The sequence below is a fragment of the Balaenoptera physalus genome (assembly GCF_965194825.1).
Source record: "Balaenoptera physalus genome assembly, chromosome: 4".
NCBI lineage: Eukaryota > Metazoa > Chordata > Mammalia > Artiodactyla > Balaenopteridae > Balaenoptera > Balaenoptera physalus.
Window position 1 is genome coordinate 41,668,610 of NC_138891.1, and position 22,384 is coordinate 41,690,993.

At 42.3% G+C, this 22,384-nt stretch overlaps 1 protein-coding gene across 6 annotated transcripts in view; it reads right to left on the minus strand.

Annotated features, from left to right (window-relative positions):
- Positions 1-1,452: 1,452 nt before the first annotated feature.
- LOC309659124 (NACHT, LRR and PYD domains-containing protein 1a-like) overlaps positions 1,453-22,384 on the minus strand; it is a 38,358-nt gene continuing 17,426 nt past the window's right edge. Inside the window, exons 4-20 of one of the 6 annotated variants that reach the window (XR_014262613.1) lie at positions 21,493-21,534; positions 21,131-21,160; positions 17,610-17,654; positions 17,199-17,246; positions 16,994-17,040; positions 16,849-16,898; positions 16,343-16,560; positions 15,979-16,229; positions 13,561-13,695; positions 10,757-10,895; positions 9,407-9,460; positions 9,067-9,147; positions 6,191-6,463; positions 4,146-4,482; positions 2,432-2,617; positions 1,744-1,981; positions 1,453-1,636 (exon numbers count right to left, since the gene is read on the minus strand). Coding sequence is in view for 1 of the 6 variants with exons in the window: in XM_082458416.1 (XP_082314542.1) it covers positions 4,463-4,482; positions 6,191-6,463; positions 9,067-9,147; positions 9,407-9,460; positions 10,757-10,895; positions 13,561-13,695; positions 15,979-16,229; positions 16,343-16,560; positions 16,849-16,898; positions 16,994-17,040; positions 17,199-17,246; positions 17,610-17,654; positions 21,131-21,160; positions 21,493-21,534 (1,433 nt within the window). In the remaining 5 variants the exon portion in view is untranslated. Of the gene's footprint in view, positions 1,662-1,743; positions 1,982-2,431; positions 2,618-2,998; positions 4,483-6,190; positions 6,464-9,066; positions 9,148-9,406; positions 9,461-10,756; positions 10,896-13,560; positions 13,696-15,978; positions 16,230-16,342; positions 16,561-16,848; positions 16,899-16,993; positions 17,041-17,198; positions 17,247-17,609; positions 17,655-21,130; positions 21,161-21,492; positions 21,535-22,384 lie in introns of those variants that run through there. The other 5 variants (XR_014262614.1, XR_014262611.1, XR_014262612.1 and 2 more) reach the window with 5 other exon arrangements.

Consider the following 22,384-nt stretch of genomic DNA (forward strand, 5'->3'; position numbering starts at 1 on the left):
AGAGACTTGGAGAGATCTCCCCCCAACCTCCATGTGAGGACACAGTGACACGGTGGCCTGCTGCAAACCAGGGATAGCTCTCACCAGACACCAAATCCACCAGCACCCTCATCTTGGACCTCCCAACTTTAAGAACTGTGAGAAACACAGGTCTGTTGTTTAAGCCGCCCAGTCTGCAGTATTTTGTTGTAGTAGTCTGAGCTGAGAAAACTTTTAAATAAGTCAGAAAGAGAAAAACAAATACCGTATGCTAACACATATACGTGGAATCTAAGAAAAAAAAAAAAGGTCATGAAGAACCTAGGGGCAAGACAGGAATAAAGACACAGGCCTACTAGAGTAGGGACTTGAGGATATGGGGAGGGGGGAAGGGTAAGCTGGGACAAAGTGAGAGAGTGGCATGGACGTATGTACACTACCAAACATAAAATAGATAGCTAGTGGGAAGCAGCCGCATAGCACAGGGAGATCAGCTCGGTGCTTTGTGACCACCTAGAGGGGTGGGATAGGGAGGGTGGGAGGGAGACGCAAGAGGGAGGGGATATGGGGATATATGTATACGTATAGCTGATTCACTTTGTTATAAAGCAGAAACTAACACATCATTGTAAAGCAATTATACTCCAATAAAGATGTTAAAAAAAAAAAGAAAAAACCCAATGACAATTTTCCAAAAATTGAATTGTATCAACTTTTCAGTTGAAATGTATTTGGTCAGAACAAGTCAAAAACTTTAGTTGCATGTATGTATCTTTGAGTATGATATTAAAATTAGGAGTATAAATTATGACATCAATGTAACATCAGAGACAATACATTCACGTAACCTTTTTCAGAAGCAATAGGAACTAATGCTTACTCCGTGCTTACTAAGTGCCAGGCATGTTTCTACAAGTGTTTACCACAAACGCACAGAATCCTCCCAAAAACCCTAGGAGGAGGTGTTATTACCTTCCCCTTTTTATAGATGAGGAAACTAAACCAAGAGGCCATAGACACTTACAGGGTAAGTGGCAGATGCTGGGATCTGAACCCAGGCGGCCTGGCTCTGGCCTATGCACACAGCCACAGTATCCTTTGCCTCTCGTATTAAGGTCACACAGTAACTCATCATAACCATGCAAACAGCATCATAGTTACTTATGCTTCTCCTCTCTCCCTCACTACACTGTGAGAGCTTCAAGTACAGGAAATGTCATGTTATACAAGTATTTGCGTGCTCAGGCCCCAGCACTCAAAAATGGTAGAGAAAGGCAAATCTTCATGGGTTTCCACACGTTTCTCATTTCTTTTCCTAATCTAGGAATACATAAGAAAGTCTTTAGTCTTTAAAAATCAAAGTATTCCCAATTACAAATAAAAAGTTAAAAACTGTAAAATGCACATGCTTGCTTGGCTCAAAACCATTATACATGCTTAGAATGGGGGAAAATCCAAAATTCATTAAGGCTGTTTTTGTTTTTGGTTTTTTGGCCTAAAACAAAGGTTTATTTCTTGCTTGAGGTACATGCTCATTGCCTATCAGTTGGGGGCTCTGCTCTCATGGTTCTCTTCTGGAACCCAGGCTGATGGAGCATCAGCTGTCATCTGCGGTCATCACTGCAGAGGAAAGGAAGGCTGGAAGGTCTCCACAAGCCTGTTGATTTAAATAATTTACATGTCTATGGTTTGGCATTATGTGATCCCTTCAGGAGCAAGGTGCCGCCCAAACATCCATCACTGGTGAACTGGAAAGGGGTTTACCTCCCGTTGCAGACATCGTAGATACAAACTCCTGGACGACAGCTCCCAGAGACCCAAGCAGTCATCTTATCAGCTGGTTCCCACGCTGCCCCCGACAGGAGTGGGTCAGGGGTCCAGCAGGGTGCCTCGACGGCCCCTCATCAGCCCTCAGTAACCCCCCAGCAGAGCAGCTCCACTTCTGAACGCTTTACCAATGCAGGTTCCAGGTGAGATTTCCTTTCACAAAAGGCTCCTACAGCTAAAGAAAGAACAGAACTCAGCCAAGCCCCTCCCCGCAGTTAAGTTTTTATAAGTCACAAAACCATCTTATAGATTTCTCTACTTGCTTGAAAATAAAACACTGCTATAAATGCATAGATCAGACCCCCTTCTAAAAATGAAACTCATGCCAAAGGTTACAGCAAACAGCAAGAATGTACTTCTGCAGAATAAAGATAGCAGCCTAACTACAGGCTGTTTAACCAGAAATTTACATCACGGTTTGAATAAATTGGATCTAAATCCTCTGGAGGCTCAAGGCTGGAAGTCCCAGTTAAAAAAGCAGGAAGAACTTCAGAACTCTGCACTCAGAACTCAACCCCAGGGCCTCTGTTTTAGTATCAGCAGCCACAGAGCCATTAACAGAAACGCTCAAGCCCTGGAATGTGGGCTGGAAAAGATGCATTCCCAAGCAGTCTGGAATCCTCACCTTCAGCAAGCAGTGTGCTGCTTCAACCCAAGAAGGACTTCCAGCAACGGCAACAGGCTGGGCCAACCACTGAAAACCACTGTCCTCGTGACAGCACACTTAAATATCGGCAAATACAGTGGCCTCTTTAGAAAATGGAGTGAAAACACACTTCCACATGATGAAGCAGGGAAGAAAGGTTGTCCCCTAAAGCAATCCAAAAAAATAACAAAATGTGCCCCCAATACGCAGAAAAATCCTGTTACAGAGATGCACAAGTAAGGAACTAATTATGAATCCACCTGGTTTTACATAAAAACATACCTCCCCATCCACGGGGTGGGGGGGGAGACACACTCTAAATCATTCCTGGAGTGAGAAGGGTTAGGGGATGTGCAGGTTCTCCTGAATCTGTGCAAACTCCTGGGTTAGTTTACCCTGGCTTACACTCACTCGGCCTCAGTCCAAGAACTGGGGCTGGGAGCAAAACCAACTAACGTCCAAACAGCCAAGATAATAGCAACCAAGGAATATGATGCTTTAAAAAGTAATTTGTCAGTAAATAATAAGACAAAGAAGACATATTAGCACTGTACAAATGCAGATTTATTGTTCTTCCCTTTATCCATAGTAGGAAAAAGGTTGGAAATTGCTAGGAAAGCAGCTTATATACAAAGCACTTCTGAAATTATGCTTTTCTTTGGAAAACAACTTATAAAAAATAATAAACGTTTAAAAAATTCAAGTCCTTTAAGTATTTTACACTTCTGAATGTTAAAACTCCATGTGTCTCCTAAAATATAGAACAATTAAAAAAAAACTCATAAAGTGACATTGATTTAAATTCCACAGAATCCCTGACATTAGAAATACGTTCTTCCCTATAAAGTCAATTTGTTCTTCACAGGCAATGCTATAGTTAAAGTGTGTTTCTCTAATTCATTGAGATTGAATTTACTCTCCAGCTAATGTCTACAGGAGACTAATGGTAATTTATAGTTTCTTCAAATAAGTTAACAAAACATATCCAAAATGTTAATCACCACATGCATGATTCTGGGAGAGTGACAGTATCTATACATAAAAAAAAAAAAAGATTTCACCCATTAACAAGAGCCAATATGGCCCATGATTCCCTGGGGCAAGTCCTCCTCGAGAAGAGATGACAGTTTTCCCTTGGTCCTGGCTAAGGCTATTTCTGAGTGGCATTCCTGTGCTCCCCACCCACCAACCCTCCCCAAAGTAAAGGACCCAGGGGCCAAAGTCAAGAAATGTAGTGTTTGGCCTGGTGATTTTGGAAGGTTGATGAAACCTGCAGGGACTCTGAAGACGGACCCAGCTGCACCTGCCCAGTGAGATGAGGCAATCACCTCTGAGGGTTTGCACCAACACTGATGGGGAGAGGATTACATTCCTTTCTAATCACCCTAGGACCAGGTAACATGATTGGTTTAATGGTCTAACAGACCACTAGCCAGACTGGTTAGTAATGTGAGACATGGAAATCACACCCCACATAAAAAGACATATTGTACCTGGAGGCACATAAGTGTCTGACTGCGTGGGAGCTAAAAGAATAGGAACCTCTCTTTATTATTAATGTCATTAGGAAAAAAACTAAAAGAAATTGGTGCCGTTTAAGTACTCCAACACTTAACCGCTAAAAATGTTTCAAACACTTGATATATATTTCATAGTTCACAGACTCCAAAAGGAAAACTATCGCATTTCTCACCTGACTGCGTTGGGTCATTTTAAGCACCCTTTGTAAGTGTATTTGTTTGGGTGGGGAAGCGGGTGGGAGGGTGTGAGTGGTAGGTACAAAAAAAAAAAAAAAATCTTGATATTGCAGAGGTTTTTTTCTTCCTCAAGGTTTCCAAATATTTCATTCCCTCCCCCCCTGAATAATGTGAGCTGTGGGCAGCCTGTGAAAGGAGCTGCTTCCACAGGCTGTGCAGCTCTAGGTTCCGGAGTCCACACCCAATTACCACGGCGAGGGTCTTTGCAGGTAAAAGTTCCTGAAGCTTCCTTTTCCAGCTCATCTTCCAAACTTCACGTTTCCTGTAAGAAACCTAACAAAACAGAGAAATGAATTCAGAGATTCATTGTTGGGGGGGAAAGGGCACATGCTTTTAAAGAAAGTCGCTTGTCCATTTCAAAAAAGAATTCCTGGGAGTGGCTGGGTTTTCCTGAGCTGAAGATAAACCAGTGCAATTTTTTAAGGTTGTAGTTACAAGATACTAAAACATCCTGATAAAAAAACAAAATTCAGCCAATTAACCAGACATTTTGGCTACATGAGGGCATAAAACACTGGTAAATTTTTGGCTTTTTGTTTGTTCGTTTTTAACTCACAGAAGATTTTTCTCCTATTTAATGAGGGGAATGGACTAAGAAGCTTTTATGATCCCCTTCACTGCTAAAAAATGTCACAAACCCTGGTATAGCTTTGTGTCAGCAAGTCAAGCGTCTAGTGAGGTCAACAGCAGATAAAAACAAAACAAAAAATAACAACCCATTCTACAGTATTTGTGAGATAGTCAGATTTCCAAGCCTTCCTTTGATGGAAGAGGCTGTGATTATTTCCTTATCACAGCACAGAGGCCAGACTGTCAACAGGCAGAAGTGCTTAAATGCAAATAAGCAGATTTCCACATGTGGGCCTCAGTGACTTACATAATTTCAACATACCCATGAAAAAGAATGAAAAATTTGATATTGAAAAACTGGCTCTTCTATTTGCTTGCAGCTTTTGCATCCAAACTATGGTGGGGGAGTTCAGAAAGCTTGCCCACCACACCTGACAGCATCCTGAAAGTTCGCCCCAGACTCTTACTTTTCATATAAGCTTTTGGAGAGCTGACACACTTTTACATTCTTTAAGGAATAAAAAGTCCAAATAAAAACCTCTCTCTGATTTGCTGAGGCTTCTGAGAAGTAACACCACATTTGTTAATCATGGTAACAATATATAATAATCAAAGTTGTGAATTGGTTTGACCTTGATTCTAACAATGTGCTAAGTAAGTCAAGCCACAAAAAAAGAAGTGCTTAGAACAAAGGAAGGAACCCTGTGGTTTTCTGGATTGAGACCAGAAACAACTCCCTTTAGCTCTCTCTTGGGTTCTGCTCTTTCCCTTCCCTTCTTTGCTGCTGAAGGTTCACTGGTGCCACGCAGTGGCCTCCTGGAGCACTGCTTCAGCACCACAGAAAGCCTAGAAGGATCAACGAATGCTACCAGTCAGGTCCCTGGCCTGAGCCTCACTACCTGCCTGGAGCTTTACACGCATTACCTCTTTTCGTTATCACACCAGACCCAGGACATTGGGGTTTTGCATCCATTTGACAGATGGGAACACAGAGGTTTAAAATCAGGTAAGGAATTTGCTTAGTCATGGATATATCGTACAACACAGGGAATACAGCCAGTAGTTTATAACTATAAATGGAGTATAACCTGTAAAGACTGTGAATCACTATATTGCACACCTGTGACATATAATATTATATATCAACTATACTTCAATTAAAAAAAAAAATTTTGCCTAGTCACAAACCTAGCCAGCACTTGAGATGGGATTTGAACACTTCCTCTGACTCCATACACGAGTCACCTTTACTTAGATTATGGCAGCCCACATGCTTACTGCTACAGCATTTGCACAGTTCTCTAAACCCGAGCTTATAAATACACAAGCAACACAATCTATAATAGAAATTTGCTATTTGCAAAGACACAGCTTGATTTCAAGTAAATGACTAAGATAACTTCCTACTTACCTTTCAGCACATCTTGGACTTCAACTGAATTGACATTTTTTAAGCAGTTCCATAAATTCTGAGCTGTGGCGTTACTCTGCTCCTTTTCTTGCCACTTCTTCAGCATCCTAAACTTATTGATCGTGACATCTTCTTTCTTCTCCAGGATAGCATCAATATCGCTAATCTTCAACTTCAGGTTGGCAATGGCAATCTTTACCCACTCCTTCCCCAACTTCTCAGCAAGGTTAATCAACTGAGTGTCTGTTAACAAGGTTTTAGTCTTCACTCCATCTAAAAGCACATGAAGAATTCAGTTGTTCCTCTAAACACTTCATTTATAGCCATTTACAATGAAAATGTATTCTCTTTATATAAAAAAAGAAACCATGATTCGAAACTTTAATAACTGCTTTTAAAATATATTTAAGTGTCAAAAAAATCCCTGCTTTCCCAACTATTTTAAGGACCAAAGGGAACAATTTCATACAACATTAAACTGGGGTATAATGCTCACATGATAATTCAATAATTCAGGGAATGAAATTGTTTTATAAAGCAGCACAAATTAGGTTGGAGTAAAAAAAAAAAAAAATCAGGCACCAAAAATAATTTATGTGGCTCAAAAAGAAAAATATACAGCTTTTACCCTTGCCCAGCTCTGCATCTTCATCTAAGTGTTAACACCACATACAAAATGCTACCTTTAGTGGTCAATAAAGAGAACAGCAAGAGATATGAATTGCAGTCTCCATTCCACCACCTCCTGGCATTAGGGGAAAAAGCACATTCCACAGAAAAGCCAGGGGATGGTATCTGTAATATCTGTTGCTCACTAAGAAACAGTGTCATAATCTTGGAAGGGTATATGTTTGCCAATGGAAACCACTGGCCCCATAAAAAATATCAGCCCGAGCAGTAAGGTGGATTTTCTACGTTCCCACTTTTCAGCTGGTTGTGCAACAGTGCAGCAAAGCTCATGCGGTACAGAGTCTCGGTTAAGGATCCTCAAGGCCTTACAAACGCTGGAGGTGACATTAGAAGGGAATAAGAGGGAGGAAGAATCCTTCCTGCCCCTCCTCCAGGACCGTAGCGCTTTCACTCATCTACGGCCAACAATCTATTAAAGTGAACCTAACGTTTGTATTGGACCCTAACCCACTTCAGTTTCCTCTCTAACGTTCTAGACTGAAGACTGGGTTCTAAAGGATGGCCCCTGCCCCCTAGTGGTCTCCTGATACATGGGAGTGTGCTCCTACCTCTCAATCTGCTACAATGAAAGCTGCACAGGGAATCTGTCAAAAATGTAAGATCTCAGGACCATCCCCAAACCCCCCAAAATGTTATGTGGCAGCCTGAATGGGAGGGGAGTTTGGGGGGAGAACGGATACATGTTATATGTATGGCTGAGCCCTCTGCTGTGCACCTGAAACTATCACAACATTGTTCACTGGCTGTACTCCAATATAAAATAAAAAGTTTTTTAAAAAAAAGTAAATCTTATTAATTTATTCGCTACTACATGGTCAACTCTAAAAAGGTTGGAAATCTTAACCTTTCTAGGTAGTATTTGATCATTTTAATTCTATTTCTAGTTACTTGCTGTTGGAGCTAATTTTAAGTAGCCAAATAATTGCAAGAAAAAAACTTTTCCTATATATCAATTTAATATAAAATTGTTTCCCATTCAGTTACAAATGAGTAAGTTCTGAGGATCTAATATACAGTATGGTGACTACAGTTAATAATACTGTGTTGTACAGTTGAAATTTACTAAGAGAGTAGGTCTTATGCATTCTCACTACCACCAAAAAAAAAAAAAAAGGCTATGTGAGATGATAGATGTGCTAATTAACTTGATTGGTAAATATTTCACAATATATGCATACATCAAAACATCACATTGTGTACTTCAAGTATATACAATTTTGTCAATTATATCTCTGTAAAACTGGAAAAATATTGTATCCCAATTTGGTTAGCTTTTAAAATAACTCTAGAGCCTCATTTTGATGTTCATTAAATAGAAATAATAAACGTTTCTCTAGTGACATACAGTAAAATCAGACATATGTCATCCTCACAACCTCCTGCTCTAGCAAGTGAAGAACAGCTTATTTTAGTCTATAGAGAGTTTATCTGCTTTTAGAGATTCATACCTTCTTACAATAGTAAAATAAAAGGTATTTTGATGAAAGGGTTAATCTGGGGAGTTACACGAGGCCCCCAAAGCCTTGCGATCTTGTCTCATATAATTTGAGTCTGGGTTTTTAACTTAAATTTGTGAATTCCGGCTGGACTTGAATTTTGAGGTACATACTCCATCTTCTGGCTCCTTGGAGTATTGTTTTTAAATGTTTAAATCTCTACTGTATTTTCACAACTATCAAGCCTTGGTCTCTGCCATTTAATTGGAAGAAATTAAGTTGACCTTTGTCTCCAATAACTGAGCCGGCGGCTCCTTCCCCCAAAAGTAGCTAATAACTTAGAGGCCAGTGAATTCACACATGGACATTCACTATTTACTCCTTCAATGAATATTCATTACCTTCTACATAAAAGGCTGCAGGCTCAGTGTTATGGGAAAACGCACAGATGGACAGGCCACGGCCCCTGTCCCTACGGGCTGCAGGAGCTTCCCCTGGCCCTCCACTCTACTTTCACCGAGTGAAGGGGAGGAGTGGGCAGTCAAGCTGGAAAAGTAAGCTGGGGCAGACCAAGAAGGACCCTTATCCAGCCCTAAGGAGCTGGGACACAGGCGGCAAGTATCTGGGAGGGCACGCACACCTAGGAGGTGGCTCCAGGAGGACTGACCCAAAAAGCACAGGTGTTGCATGAAAGTCAATAGGGGAGACGAGGGAAAACAACTGATAGCCACGGGTGACATTTTTACAAACCTGAAGTGTCAATCTGCTTCATTCTTTTATCATAGACCACCTCATCAGGTAAGCTGCTACTCATTTTTCGCCGCCTATTACCTTTAAAAAACAACAACAACAAAAAATTGGCTTTCCCTTAGGGTTCTTATTGTCTACCCATCTTCAAACTAGAGTTCTTTTTTAAAAAAATCATCATTGAGATAGAAACAAATTGAAAATGGATTCAAAGCTCGATCAGATGATTAAGAGTTATGGAACACTGAATAGATCCTTAACGTTACCGTATTTGCACAGCAGAATTAAAATTCTAGTGGATGGCAGGAACAGACGAGTTTAATGCCCAGTTACAAGCACTTACCACTTGTGCCGCTTTTCGAAACGTTCGGGTTCTGATCATGCTGAACCCAGTCACCTGTTAAAGTACAATAAGCAGCAATTGGAAAAAGTGGTTTTGAAACTGGAAGTAAAGCAATCGATTTATGAAAGCACCTGAAACCCGAGGGTCTTGGCAATCTCTCTAAAGTTCAAATATGAGTTTGGGGTTTTAACTTGGTATGTATGCAAATGCACTGGGCTTGAACTCTTGAGATAAATAACAAGTACTCCTTCCAACACGTCTTGTGGGACAAGTGTTTCCCAAACTTCAGTCATCCGCACACCACTGTCATGATATCTGCCATACCCATCTGCCAGGTGAAATGTCATTCGCTCCGTATTTCTTTAAATCTAGAACTACCATAAATAGAACACTGGCATCATGTGCCATATGGAGAAGGAAGCCATAAAAATAAACATCTTTAAATTTTAAGTGTATTTATATGTACTCCATGTAAAAGAATCTCATATATGTATTATCATTCTGTACTTGAGGGGTTCTTTCTGGACACTCCACCTGTGATTCGACACCACCTGCCCCATGTGAAATTCAGCCCCTGCTCTAACCGATGCCTATGTGTCAGGCAGGCCTTCCGCAGGTTCCTTTAGTGAAGATGCCTAATAGTGATGTGCAATTTCAGTTCATTGTTAGCTTAGGCCGCCAAAATAATGGAGACCAGAACCATCTTACAGTGCAGAATATTATTAAGTAAGTTTAAAAAAAGAAGTCTTAAAAAGTGGTCTTTAAAATTGCCAAGAGGCTTAGTCTAGAAGAACATCTGTCATTCAGGTTGCTACATGTTAAATACCTTTATTCCTGCGGCATTTGCTGTGATTAAAAAGTAACGTCTTTCAGGTTCATTTATTTGAGCATATTAATGAATACCAAGCAAAAATACTACAATCCCCAATACACAGTCCCAACTAGGACTCTCCCCAGCTAAGTAATTGTAGTTTGGATAAAAGGGCCTGTTTCAAACTGGCTAACTTAAGGGTATAATATTGAGAACAGGAGTCACACGTATAGAAAAGCTTCCTGCTTAAACTAGCACAGAATTCCAAACTGATTAGACTGGGTTTCGTTTCTGGAGTATAAAGACATGAGAGCAAATATGGACTCTGTGCACCCACTGACTCTGGGGATTTGGACGGTGGGTGCCTGAGAAGCAGAGCCAGCACTTCTGCCCAGGAGCTGGGGCCTCTGTTTCTCTTAATCGAATGTTTTAATATTACAGTGATGGGACAGACAACTACTCTATTTGCTTTTCCACCCAGGCCACCTGCCCCCCTTAACCCCCAAACAGAGTTTTAATTCAAGATACAAAACACTCACACTCTCTCAGTTTTGCTTTCCATACAATTTCCTCGGAATCCATTTCAACCAAAAGTAACTTAAACTCCGCTGGTTGCTCCAAATACACTTCACTATAACTTTTCAATTTTAAAAGTGAACCATCCACAAATTCAATTTCCTTTTAAAAAAAAAAAAAAAAACACGTGATTTTCTGAAATTTAAAAGTTGCATTAATTAACAACATAAAATGTCAGATAAGGAATAATGGCAATGAGAAGGGTTAGTGCTTGAAGGCTCACTGAAATTTCGACCTTGGAAATCCCACTCCTTAATCATACATCCTCTCACTCTCCTGCTCCTAGCCCCTCTTTACTCGTACTCCAAACTGCTTTCCTACCTCATGGAAGCTTCTAGTCCTGTGGCCCTAGTTTTCTAAAGTGTAACTTTTCAGCCTTTCCTGATTCCAACGTTTCATCTTTCCCAAATGGAACCTGTGTTCACCCATCAGCCACCCTAGCCCAGGTGCTTTTAAACGCCTCACCATCCTTTTCCTAGATCATTCTCCAATCTGCGGTTGATTCCGCATTTACAGAACTATGTGCAGTGTCTTATCCACATGTCCTCATTGAACACCGCCGTCCCCCAACAAATCCTCGTATCGCTATTTTATGGATAAAGATTCCCAGAGAAGCGAATGAACTTGCCCAGGTCCACACCTAGGAAGTGACGGAACTGGAATTTGAATCCACACCTCGTGGCTCCAGAGTGTGAGCTCTTAACCACTACACAGACTGCCTCCTGCCTTCCCCCTCCTCTGCTCCTCTCCAGGCTGGCTAGCAAGGCTGGCGGGAGAAATACATCTTTTAAAAAATATCAGTGACCTGCACGGGGCGTCACCATCACAACCTGTCCCCCTCCCTCTCCGTTCCAAGTCACTAGTATGATCTTCACAACCTTCTAAGGGGTCAGTCACCTGGGCCTACAAAGCTGAGACAGCGCCCTCCCCGGGCCCTACTCCTCCTAAATCCCTCCACGTTCAGCTTCTCCAGAACTATCCTGGGGCCTCCAGCCCAACTGCACATCCCTGCCCCCTCACCTAGACACCTGCGGCCCCTCTTCCGGGAGAGCTTCGGAAAGCTCATCTCTTCCAGGGAATCCCTCACCCTTCAAACCCAGAACAAACATCACCCACGTGAAAAGCATTCCTGGAGACCCACTGCACTTCGCACCCATCTCTATAGTAACACGTTATGTTAAAATTATTTCTTTTCATGAATGGAGTATTTCTATCACTTTGAGGGAAAAGACTGTGACTTATTTGTTTTTCAATTCTTAGCTCTTATCTCAAGCTGACTGGTAATAGGCACTTCTGATCAATGTCAGTTAAGCAAATCATTAATGGTATAAAACTAGTAAGAACACCTTATATTTACACAGTTTGATAACTTTCAGAGTGCTCCCAAACCATTACTTGGTATGATCCTTACAGCAATCCTGGGAGATTATCCCCATTTTATTGGCCAGAAGTGTGGTTAACAGAACGTAGACTATTTAAAGCCCTCCAGCTATCAACATCTTTTGTAAGAATGAACTCCTGGGACCCCCTCGGTGTCTTCCTGGGCACATCCATCCATTCAATATGTATTATTCCCTCTCCTAGTGGTTCTTAAACGTGGCAGCACATTATAGTCACCTTGGGAGCTTTAATAAGCCCAATGCCCAGGCCATTCCCAGACCAATTAAGTCAGCATCTCTGGAGGTGGGACCCAGGCCACGGAATGTTTTTAAAGCTCCTCAGGGAATTTCACTATGCAGCAAAGGCCAAGAATCACTGCTCTAAGCACACCCTTCTAATTTAATTCCACTTCCCAGACAAGGCTGCAGTTTGCTTCTCGTGATTGTTTTGATGTACCATCTGCCAGGGCTTGATCAGCTTAGAAGGGCTGAGAATCAGCCTCTCAGATCCCTGTGTGGGGACAGTGGCTTTAGAGGTCAAGGGCAGTCGGGGCCCTGGGCGAGCCCTCCAGCGCCCAGGTGTGTGCAGATCGCCCACCTGCTTTGCACATTAGTTTCCTCAGCCATGTTGTTGTAAGGCTCAAATGGTTCAAAGGGTGTGGAGAGACGCTTTGAAACTGGAAAGGAAGGAAGGTTATAGAAGACTGTCTGACCAACCTGACTGCTTCTACAGGGCACGAGGCCCCTAATAATATAATAAAACAGTACAACATGGACCACTGCCATTAGCTCTCTTGCCTCACATTTTAATTTAATGGAATCAAAACATGTTTTCAACTTTTCATAAACTATAAAACAAACAAACAAACAAACAAAAGGAGGTGTACAAAAGGAATTTCCACGCAGCCGTCCAGACTAGAGAAGCTGTGGCATATGCTCAGAGCACATAATGAAAATAAGTTTTAAAAATAAACTAAGTCATTTCCAAGAAACCAAGATCACTTACAAATGTCATGGTGTGTACAGTGAATAGTTCAAATCTAACAACAGTTTGTCCTCATAACTATTTTTCAAATGCCTTCCAGTAAGAAAAGCCCAATATCCCTTGCTAACATTGTTTGAAGAATTTAATTTAAAATGCAAGAACATTTAAAACCTTTTTAAAGGGAAAGAGATTGGATAGTCTATTTTTCCAATGATTACAGATAAATCCTGAAATTCAACTGCATTTTTGGAATAAACAACAAGTTTAGCAAAACAACTGCCTTCTTAGAAACTGGGAAATAAAAAAGGAAAACAAAATGCATTAATTTGAATACCTTCAAAACACCATATCTAAGAAATATACATCCTTGCTACTACTCCAAGGTGGTTTTTAAAATATCTACCTCGGGGGTGATTTCAGCTTCTGGCTCACTGATCAGCCTGTACTTCTTCCCATTCTGCAACAACTTCTGGCAAACGGGAGGCTTGTCGATTTTCATGAATTTCTTAGAGGAGTGCTTTACAGATTTGGAAATATCCTAAAGGAGGAAATAGGTTTTGGTTTTGAAATCCATCAGCAACAACTGTCAGAGACCTAAGAGCCAGGCTGTGCATGTGCCAGCTGCATTATCTTCACTTCCTCCTACAGAATGACAGCTGGGGAGTAGCTTTCACAGTGCTCACAAGGGAAAAAAGCCACAGAGGCTGAGTCGCCTTTGATCTGCACTTCCGGCACCCAGATCGCCAAACATCTTCCTGCAAAAACACTACAGCCAAAAGCAACACTTATACCCTGTGTGGCACCAAAAATCTGCTTCTGAAGAATCTGAGAAAATTAAATTAGCGCTAGCATTACACATTTGTATTACTAACTACATGCCCATCGTGTGAACAGAAAGCAACTATTTTACTGTACATGGTTCCAGCCTACTCAGAGTTTGTTTCCATCCTTATTTTCACAACTATCCCTTTGACATGCCCCTAGAGGGGACACTGATTTTATATGTAATGTTCGAATGCCCCCAAGAGGTTAATGTAACCTTTGGCCCAAGTTCCCTTGGTAAAGCAGCTGTAGACCCGAACATGAAATTTAGGTTTCCTGAGGCAGAGTTCAAGGAAATCTTTTCCTACGTAGGAAAAAAATCAACCCAAGAAGAAAGGTGTAAAAATAAAACATCAGCCAGGAAGGACATCCTGCCTTATGCATGCCACACTCCCCATTGTTCTGGTGGCATCCTTCTCTACATTTGCTGATACAATCAGCTCCCTACCCCAGCTTCCCAGGAAGTGTGGAATAACGCTCTTTTAATTAGTTGATTTTACTTTAAAAAAATATAAGGTTCATCAAATAATAGTACTTATTCCAAATCTATGCTAATTATACTTTTGTTTTTAACTTTTTATTTTATATTGGAGTAGAGCCGATTAACAATGTTGTGATAGTTTCAGGTGCACAGCAAAGCGACTCGGCCATACGTATACATGTATCCATTCTCCCCCAGACTCCCCTCCCATCCAGGCTGCCGCATAACACTGAGCAGAGTGCCCTGTGCTATACTAATTATACTTTAGATGTGATTCTTTTTATACCGTTTTAAAGACTACTTTCCCAACGGAAAGTATTATCTTTAATGAGACTACAGGAAGCATATTCTACTTGCTTAGGAGGAAACTAAGAACCTATTACTTAATAAAGTTTTTATACTTTAATACATATTGCTAATTAAAATCAGTATATTTTTAAAGCATGGAAATATTACAACCTAAAACCACTGGGAGTAGGTATTTTGATATAAATTCTATAACTCAAATTATAACTCATAAATTAGTACACTTTATTATAGCTCTAATGCTTATTTTTTTCCAATTCTGTTAAACCCTAATTTTGAATCTGAAAGTATAATTTTGAGTCACTGCTTTATCTACTATATTTCAGTGCTCCATCCACCTCTAAGTCATTATAACTGTATTGACAGTGAGTCAGCCTATGAAAGGAGATTCAGTTCTCTGTTATAGATACAGTGCAGAAAATGGGCTAAACATCATGGCCTTATTCTGTGTTCTGGAAAACTGGTTCCATTATGAATATCCACACCCCTCCCCTCAGGCCATTCTACCTTAAACATACTGGGTGCTTCATGAACATTTGCTGCTACAAAACCCAGAATGTTGAACCCAAGGTCAATTTTTATCCAAAAAATTGCTCTGGAATGAGTTACCCTAAGAGATCCATCTTGCTGATGGAGCTTTAGGCCAAGGAGAAACCTTCAGTCGCCCTACACTTGACCCAAAGACCTGAAACGGCTCCCCAGTGTATCCAGAGCAGGTGCTTCTCCAACTCTAACGTCCCAATCACCTGGGAATGTTGACCAGTGCAGGCTCTGAGTCTGCAGGTCTGGGTGGGGCTGAGACTTTGCATTTTAACGAACTCCCTGCTAACGTCAGCCAGCCACTGCTGGTCTCCATGTCCCCTGGTCCCAAGACCACATGTTGAGCAGCAAGGTGTAGAGAATAGATGGCCTAGGTTCCCCACCAGGCAACCCTCTCCAAGGCCAGGCCTGCCTGTCTGCGCCATCCCCACCTCTGGAGCGCTATTTTCCTATCTGTTATCTTCACGACACTGTTTACATGTATAAACACCCATACTCCATGGATCTGAGGACTTGGCATGCACCCAGGCACTGACCTGATGACCTCTGTGGGCGAGCACCAAATCAGACCCGCTGTAGGTGACGCTTCAACAGGAACGGGACCCACCCGGACATCATGTAAAGTCTGAACACAAAGTATTCAACATTTAGTATTCACTTTCATTGACTTACCTTGATGAAGGACTCATTATTGGTTGCTATGTACACTCGAAAAGACAAGGATGGGTTATGGTCGATGGCTTTGTACAGGATCACGGCCCCGTGGTGGAATACTGTTTCTTCGCTTTGAATAACAGGTCCCACAGGAGAAAGAGAGCTCACGTGCCATTTGACATGGGTTGCAGAATGGTCCACAGTATATTCTAACAAGGCCCCAGTACTTTTAACATGTAAGACTTTGAACATCATGTTGGCATCGCAGTCTGTTAACACATGAAGGTGAATCAGTATTCCAGGTACTGTATGGGTTGCACACGTACTCTCACACATATGCACACGCACACACTAACTAAACTTTTAGCAAATGAGTACTTACGACCCAAGCAGAGGGAATGTGGAAAATGAATGGAGGTAAGACAGGTTGGGTCACATTTAACATCAAACAAGGGTCCACCGACAACCCAGGGCTTCACAACCAGGTCTGCGTATTTGCTCCAGGACAGGACGCAATACTTGATGTCAACTTTTCTGTTAACCTCAAATATCAGACCAGTCTCCGTGCACTGGTAAGTTCCCTCTGTGTCCACCTTCAGTCTGCATTGGATAGATAAGAACACCTGTTTAGTCCTGATGTTTGCTTAGGAGAAGACTTCTGAAAATTATTTTTTTTTTAATTCATTTTTTTGTTTTTAATTTCACTCAAAAGCACTAAGGGAACTCTATAACATTTTGAAGCAGCACCATTATCAAAGAAAACAATCCAAGTAATTACATAAAATGTGTAAAGTTAGTTATGCTTTTTGTATTTCCCCTACTTGGGGTTATAATTATGTAGAAAGTTAAATTACTGACGATATGTATTCTGTATTCACAATTACTTACAAAAACTGTCCCCGGGAAAGGAGCCTGGGGGTCACTAGTTCATTGTGTTTCTGGAGAAAAAGCACATATATAACCTATAAGTAAATGCTGTTTTCTTAAATAAAGCAAATTAAAGAATCATCCTTCGTAATTAAAAGATACTTACATTTTCAGCATTACAGTGTTCACAGTGAGATTGGATTTCATTAAATTCTAAATGATAGAGAAAAAGTTTTACTTATAGGAATGTGATTGGCATTTTCAGACAAAAATTGTTTTAATAAATATATAAGATATGACCAGATTACAAAATTCAAAGGTACAGGCCCCTCAGCAATCATGAGAATATTTTGGAAAACATCAGTTCATACCTGAATTAAAATGATCTGTGGGCAATTCTTTACCCTCCCATTCTTCAACTGTAAAAGATATGGTCACACATGTATTGGCGTAAGTCAGCCACAGGGTAAATCACTCAAACCCCCATCTCCAGCTTCACAACCAACAGGAACTTTAAACATACATTAAACACCTCCGTGCGTGGATTCAGTGCCACACGACGCACCATGCTTGTGAGTCCCGCTGTAGGTCTGAGGCATGAAAACGAGCTTGGAAGCGACTCTTAAGTTTCCATGCACCCCATTTTGGCACATTAAGTCTTTAGCTGATCTTTTGGCACAGAAGCAACAGCTCTCTCAGAATCCTCCTCTCACACCACAGGCACAGGCAGAACGGGATGAATTAGAGAAAACGAGAGGGCAAGGGCACTGCCTCGCTCTTACCCTGATTAGACGCCTCCTCGGTGGAAGACTCTCTTAGCTCCCCATCTGCGGAGACAAGAAGGGACGGAGGCACAGGTGGTCATGAACGAGCTCTTCACTAGTTACTCCTCACCTAGGCCAGCGTCTCAGCTGGACAGCCGCAGCCCCCAGTGAAGAGCCCTTCACGGTGGCCAGGAGTCGGGAACTAAGCTGGAGTCATTATCCCCAAGGTGGAGCTTGACTGGCATCAGCCCTTCAGGTTAGTACAGAGTTAGAGATAAGCTTGGAAGTAAGAGAGGAGTTGACATCTGATTTTAGGCATATTTAAACTGGAACTATCTTGTAAGCGTCTCTGATTTAGCATGTAGACTCCTTCCATTGGCTCCCCACTACTTCAGCTTCTATCAGCCTCCCCACACTTACTGCCCTCCTGTCACTCCAAGCCGCTCTCCACACCGAAGCCTGCTCCTGCCTCGGGGCCTTTGCACTTACTGTCTCCTAGCACAAATATTCACGCTGCTCACTCCCTTACATCCTTGCAGTCTCTGTTCAAATGTCGCCTTATCGGAGAGGCTTTCCTGATGCCCCCGCCCCGACCAAAGCAGGGCCTGCCTGACACCTCTCTTCCCCCTCCATTTTCTTCAGGGCACTGCCTGCCACCTTGCACACTATACAGTTCAGTGTTTCTGCTTCCTGTCTCTCTCCCCACTAGAATGTAAGCCTCATGAGGACTGTAACACCAGGGCCTGGTAAGTGCTCACTTTCTGAATGACTAGAATTCCAGAATACAAAAATGCATTATGAAAGGGAACAGTGGTGAATTTTCCTATTATCTACACCGGCTACTAGTTGCATGAGCTTGGGCACTCTAGTTATGTACTAAACCTCTCTGTCCATTACTTTCCTCATCTGTAAAATGAGGATTAACATAATACCACCCCCAGAAAGACAGAAAATAAAATTACAGGTAGGTATTGCACCTGGCACTCAGCAAGCACTCAGTGAGTGCTAGCTAACTGTTATTAACTATTATTTTGCTAGGGCAATGGGTGGAACTCATTAAAAAATTAAAGAATTCTAAAGTAGACAATAACCCTTCACTTGGGGTAAGACCTAATATGTTGAATGCTTGGTTTTATATTTTAAAGATTCTGAACAACCTTTGGGAGGGTGAGCCCATGGGTAGGACAGGCATCTTCACCACGTGTGGAAGGTCCTAGGCCACCACCAATGCCCAGAAGGTGCGGACTCTCCCCAGGATGCTGCTCCAGCCCTGGCCACACAAGCTGCCGGCTATCAGGGCATTCATTATACAGGAACCAGGAGTTGCAAGAGAGAACCAGCTTTAAAAAACAGCATTAAGATGAAATAGAAACTAGAGGCTAGAAGTATCCAGAATTCTGGACTCAGAATACTATAGATGCAAAGGTTCTTAAATACTGACCCAAGTCCTGCACCACAAAATTCTTCAATCATATTTCCACAGCCACTATCTTAAAAAGCATCATAAAATTCTAAATTATTTAGTGGCTATCATCTATACCCGGGGTCCCCAAACCCTGGTTCCTGTTAGGAACCAGGCCGCACAGCAGGAGGTGAGTGGTGGGCGAGCGAGCAAAGCTTCATCTGGGGCTCCCCATCACCGTCCCCATCGCTTGCATTACCGCCTGAACCATATCCACACCCCCCTGACCCGGGTCCATGGGAAAATCGTCTTCCATGAAACTGGCCCCTGGTGCCAAAAAGGTTGGGGACTGCTGATCTACACTGCATTTCATCCACATCCCAGGTTTTTGTTTCTACCTATCTGCCTTGGGAGCAGAGAAAAGAAAAGAGGTTAGGGAATCCTAACCACCCAGCAAACTGAGTCTTCCACCAGGTCTTCCCAGCCAAAGCAGAGAAATTGATGCAATTCTCTCCAACACATAAACCACAGCTTCTCTTTAATCCACACGACACAGGTGACCTCAGAGTTCATGCCTATGAGTAGAAGGCATATCCGATCATGAGGATGATGTGTGGGCCTGCATCACCAGCCAGCCCACAGAAAGGGAAGCATCCCAGGGCGGCCCGCCTGGTCCTTCCACCTGGCCTGAGAATGGAGGTGAATGGCGGGGGCCGGGGGGTGGGGGGTCTCTTCGATTTCTCCCCCTAGCGTGGAGGATAAAAGGTCTTTTAACAAAGAGAATAACCTTGGGGGAAGGCAGGGCCCAGTGGATAGCCTCGGGGCTCCAGAGACAAGCATCCTCAGCCCATCCACTTGCACTGCCAAAGACATCCAGGAGTCTAATTTGGCCAAGGGCCAGGTCCAGCAGCTCCCTGACCCACGCATGCCCTGTCTGACCACACTGACCGTGCCCTCCCACCCAAATATAAGCCTATCTTGAGCCTCTCTGACTCAAATGTCTTCCACCTGGTTGCCACCCTGGTGAGGCCCTGGTCCAGGCCTGGCTTCCAGGACCCTGAGGGCCCTGCCTCTGGACTCTGTGTCCCTATGGCCATTTACTCAATTATTAACCAGGGACAACAAAGACCAGATCCCAATACACAGCTTTCTGACTTCATTTCTATCCTAATCCAATCTATTGGAGGCTAGACTTCTGACTGCATTTTGCAGGATGAAATAGTCCTTATAATGTCTAAAGGGGATTGGGAGTAGGAGGGCTGATACACATTCTTTCCTTATGGGTATCAGAATGTGACATCTACTCCACGAGTGTGACACAGAAATAATTACAGGTTCTTATCAATACATAACATGATTGCAAGGAGCTTATAATTACCTTCACGGCTTCCCCACTGGGAAACCGCAGAGAGAATTAGATTAAAGACAGAAGGAGAATTAGATTAAAGACAGAAGGACTTCTGAGTGAAGAGACTTCATTAATTTTAAAATATTACAAAGGAGCCCTCTGACTGCCTTGCTATAGTATTTGTGTTCATAAGCAGATTATATTTGAAGAACTGGGGGAAAAAAATCCTGCAGTAAAATAAAATCAGTTAGAATATAAGCTTAGTCATGCAACATTTTTTTCCTAAGTCTTTCACAAAACTTTAGATCAAAACCAAATTTTATATTTAGAATCTACATCTTTACAGTGGTTTCATACTCAAGTTGTTCACAAACAGCCAGAAGAGCAAGCCAGAAACTTTAAACCACAAATCTACAACATTTTCAGCAGCAAACAGTTTACTCTGCGATAAACTGTGAGCGGTGACCACCTCGGAAGGAAGCCAAGGCCGCTGCGGCGACACTGCAGATTTCAGTCAGTCCCTCAATCTCTTCTCCTTTGGGAACCGTGAGGGCAGAACCACACATGCAGAGTCTTGGCATCAATGCAGACCAGGAACACATCCTTTGTATTCCAAGTCTACTGAGCTCAGATTTTCAAAATGCTTATTCGTTTCCCAATGTTGAACCCGATTTTACACAGGAAAAGATCATGAACAAGCAACTTGCAACTTAAAAATCTCAAAGCCTATCCGTCTTTTTTCCTTTCAACAACAAAAATGAAAGTCAGAGGAAGGAAGGATATACTCACTTGTTTTTTCTGGTTTTGGCTCCTCATTATCTACAAAAAAAAAAAAAAAAAGGTCTAAATCAGATTCATACAACTAAGAAAAAACACAGGCTAATGGGAGAATAGGTAAAATGTTTGCCTCTCACCAATAGCAACCATTTCCTGTCTTTCTTCTTCAGCTCATCCTGTTTTGCCACTTTGCTTGCCAACTAGAAATTATTTACTATGTAAGTACTTTTTCAGTACTCCACAAAAAAGACACTAGTAATTATTATGTCCTCAAGCAATGTAAGTGATCTGGGCATTACTTTAAAATAAAAATAAAGATGTCTATGTTTAACTAGAATTCTGTAATTAAAGAAACACATACACAGATAACTCACCAGATTCACTTTCCAAACTGCTCTCGGAACTGCTGTCGTCACCTAAAAAAAAGCATATGCCAGGAGAAGCACACAATGAATAAAAGTAGGAATTATTTTTTTTAATTATACATATAATAAAACAGATCCGAACTCAACTAATTTCTTCTTTTAATCCATTCTCACTAAGTCCAAAACTAGCCTGGTTTACATAAAAGAAGGCTTATCTTTCTTTGGAGCTGGATAAAACATACTTTAATTGCTTAAGTATGAGTTCAAATCACACTTTGGCTGCAATAATCACTTTATTTGGGTGTCACCCAAGTCCCACCCAGCCTGACCTGCCCTTGCTGCTCCCGTCTTGGACCCGCACTTGTACATCTAGAAGGCTCCATGCAAAAGTTCAATGATACAACAGTGCAGAATACTGTAGTGTAAATGCCATTTCCCTGAAGCATAGGACAAACAGTCTATATTGTTCAACTACTTCTGGAAAGAGCGGTCCCCAAGAATGCTCCCTCCCCTTTCTCACGCCCAACTCAGCGCCTCCATCCACGGCAATCAGGCTTCTGTTCCCACAACTAGTTTGGAATCCTTTCCCTGATGTCCCCAAAGGCCCACCAACCCCCAGACCCATGACTCCCATGGGTAGACCCAGGGTTCCCACAGGTAGAGGCCCCTACCACCCCATCCTGCCCACACAGCTCTCCCGTCTGTCCTGGTTCTCCACCTACCTCTCCGTGTGTCCTCCATTTGCGTTCTGCTCCTCTCCACACTCCAGCCCCACTCCCCACTTCCAGCCTTCTTTCCACCTCAAGAGCCCTGAGCGGGCTTGCCACCTACTCCCAAATCCGGATCTGACCTCCACCTCCAGGCGCACCCTGGACCTCCCCTGGCTGGCCAGATGAGCGCC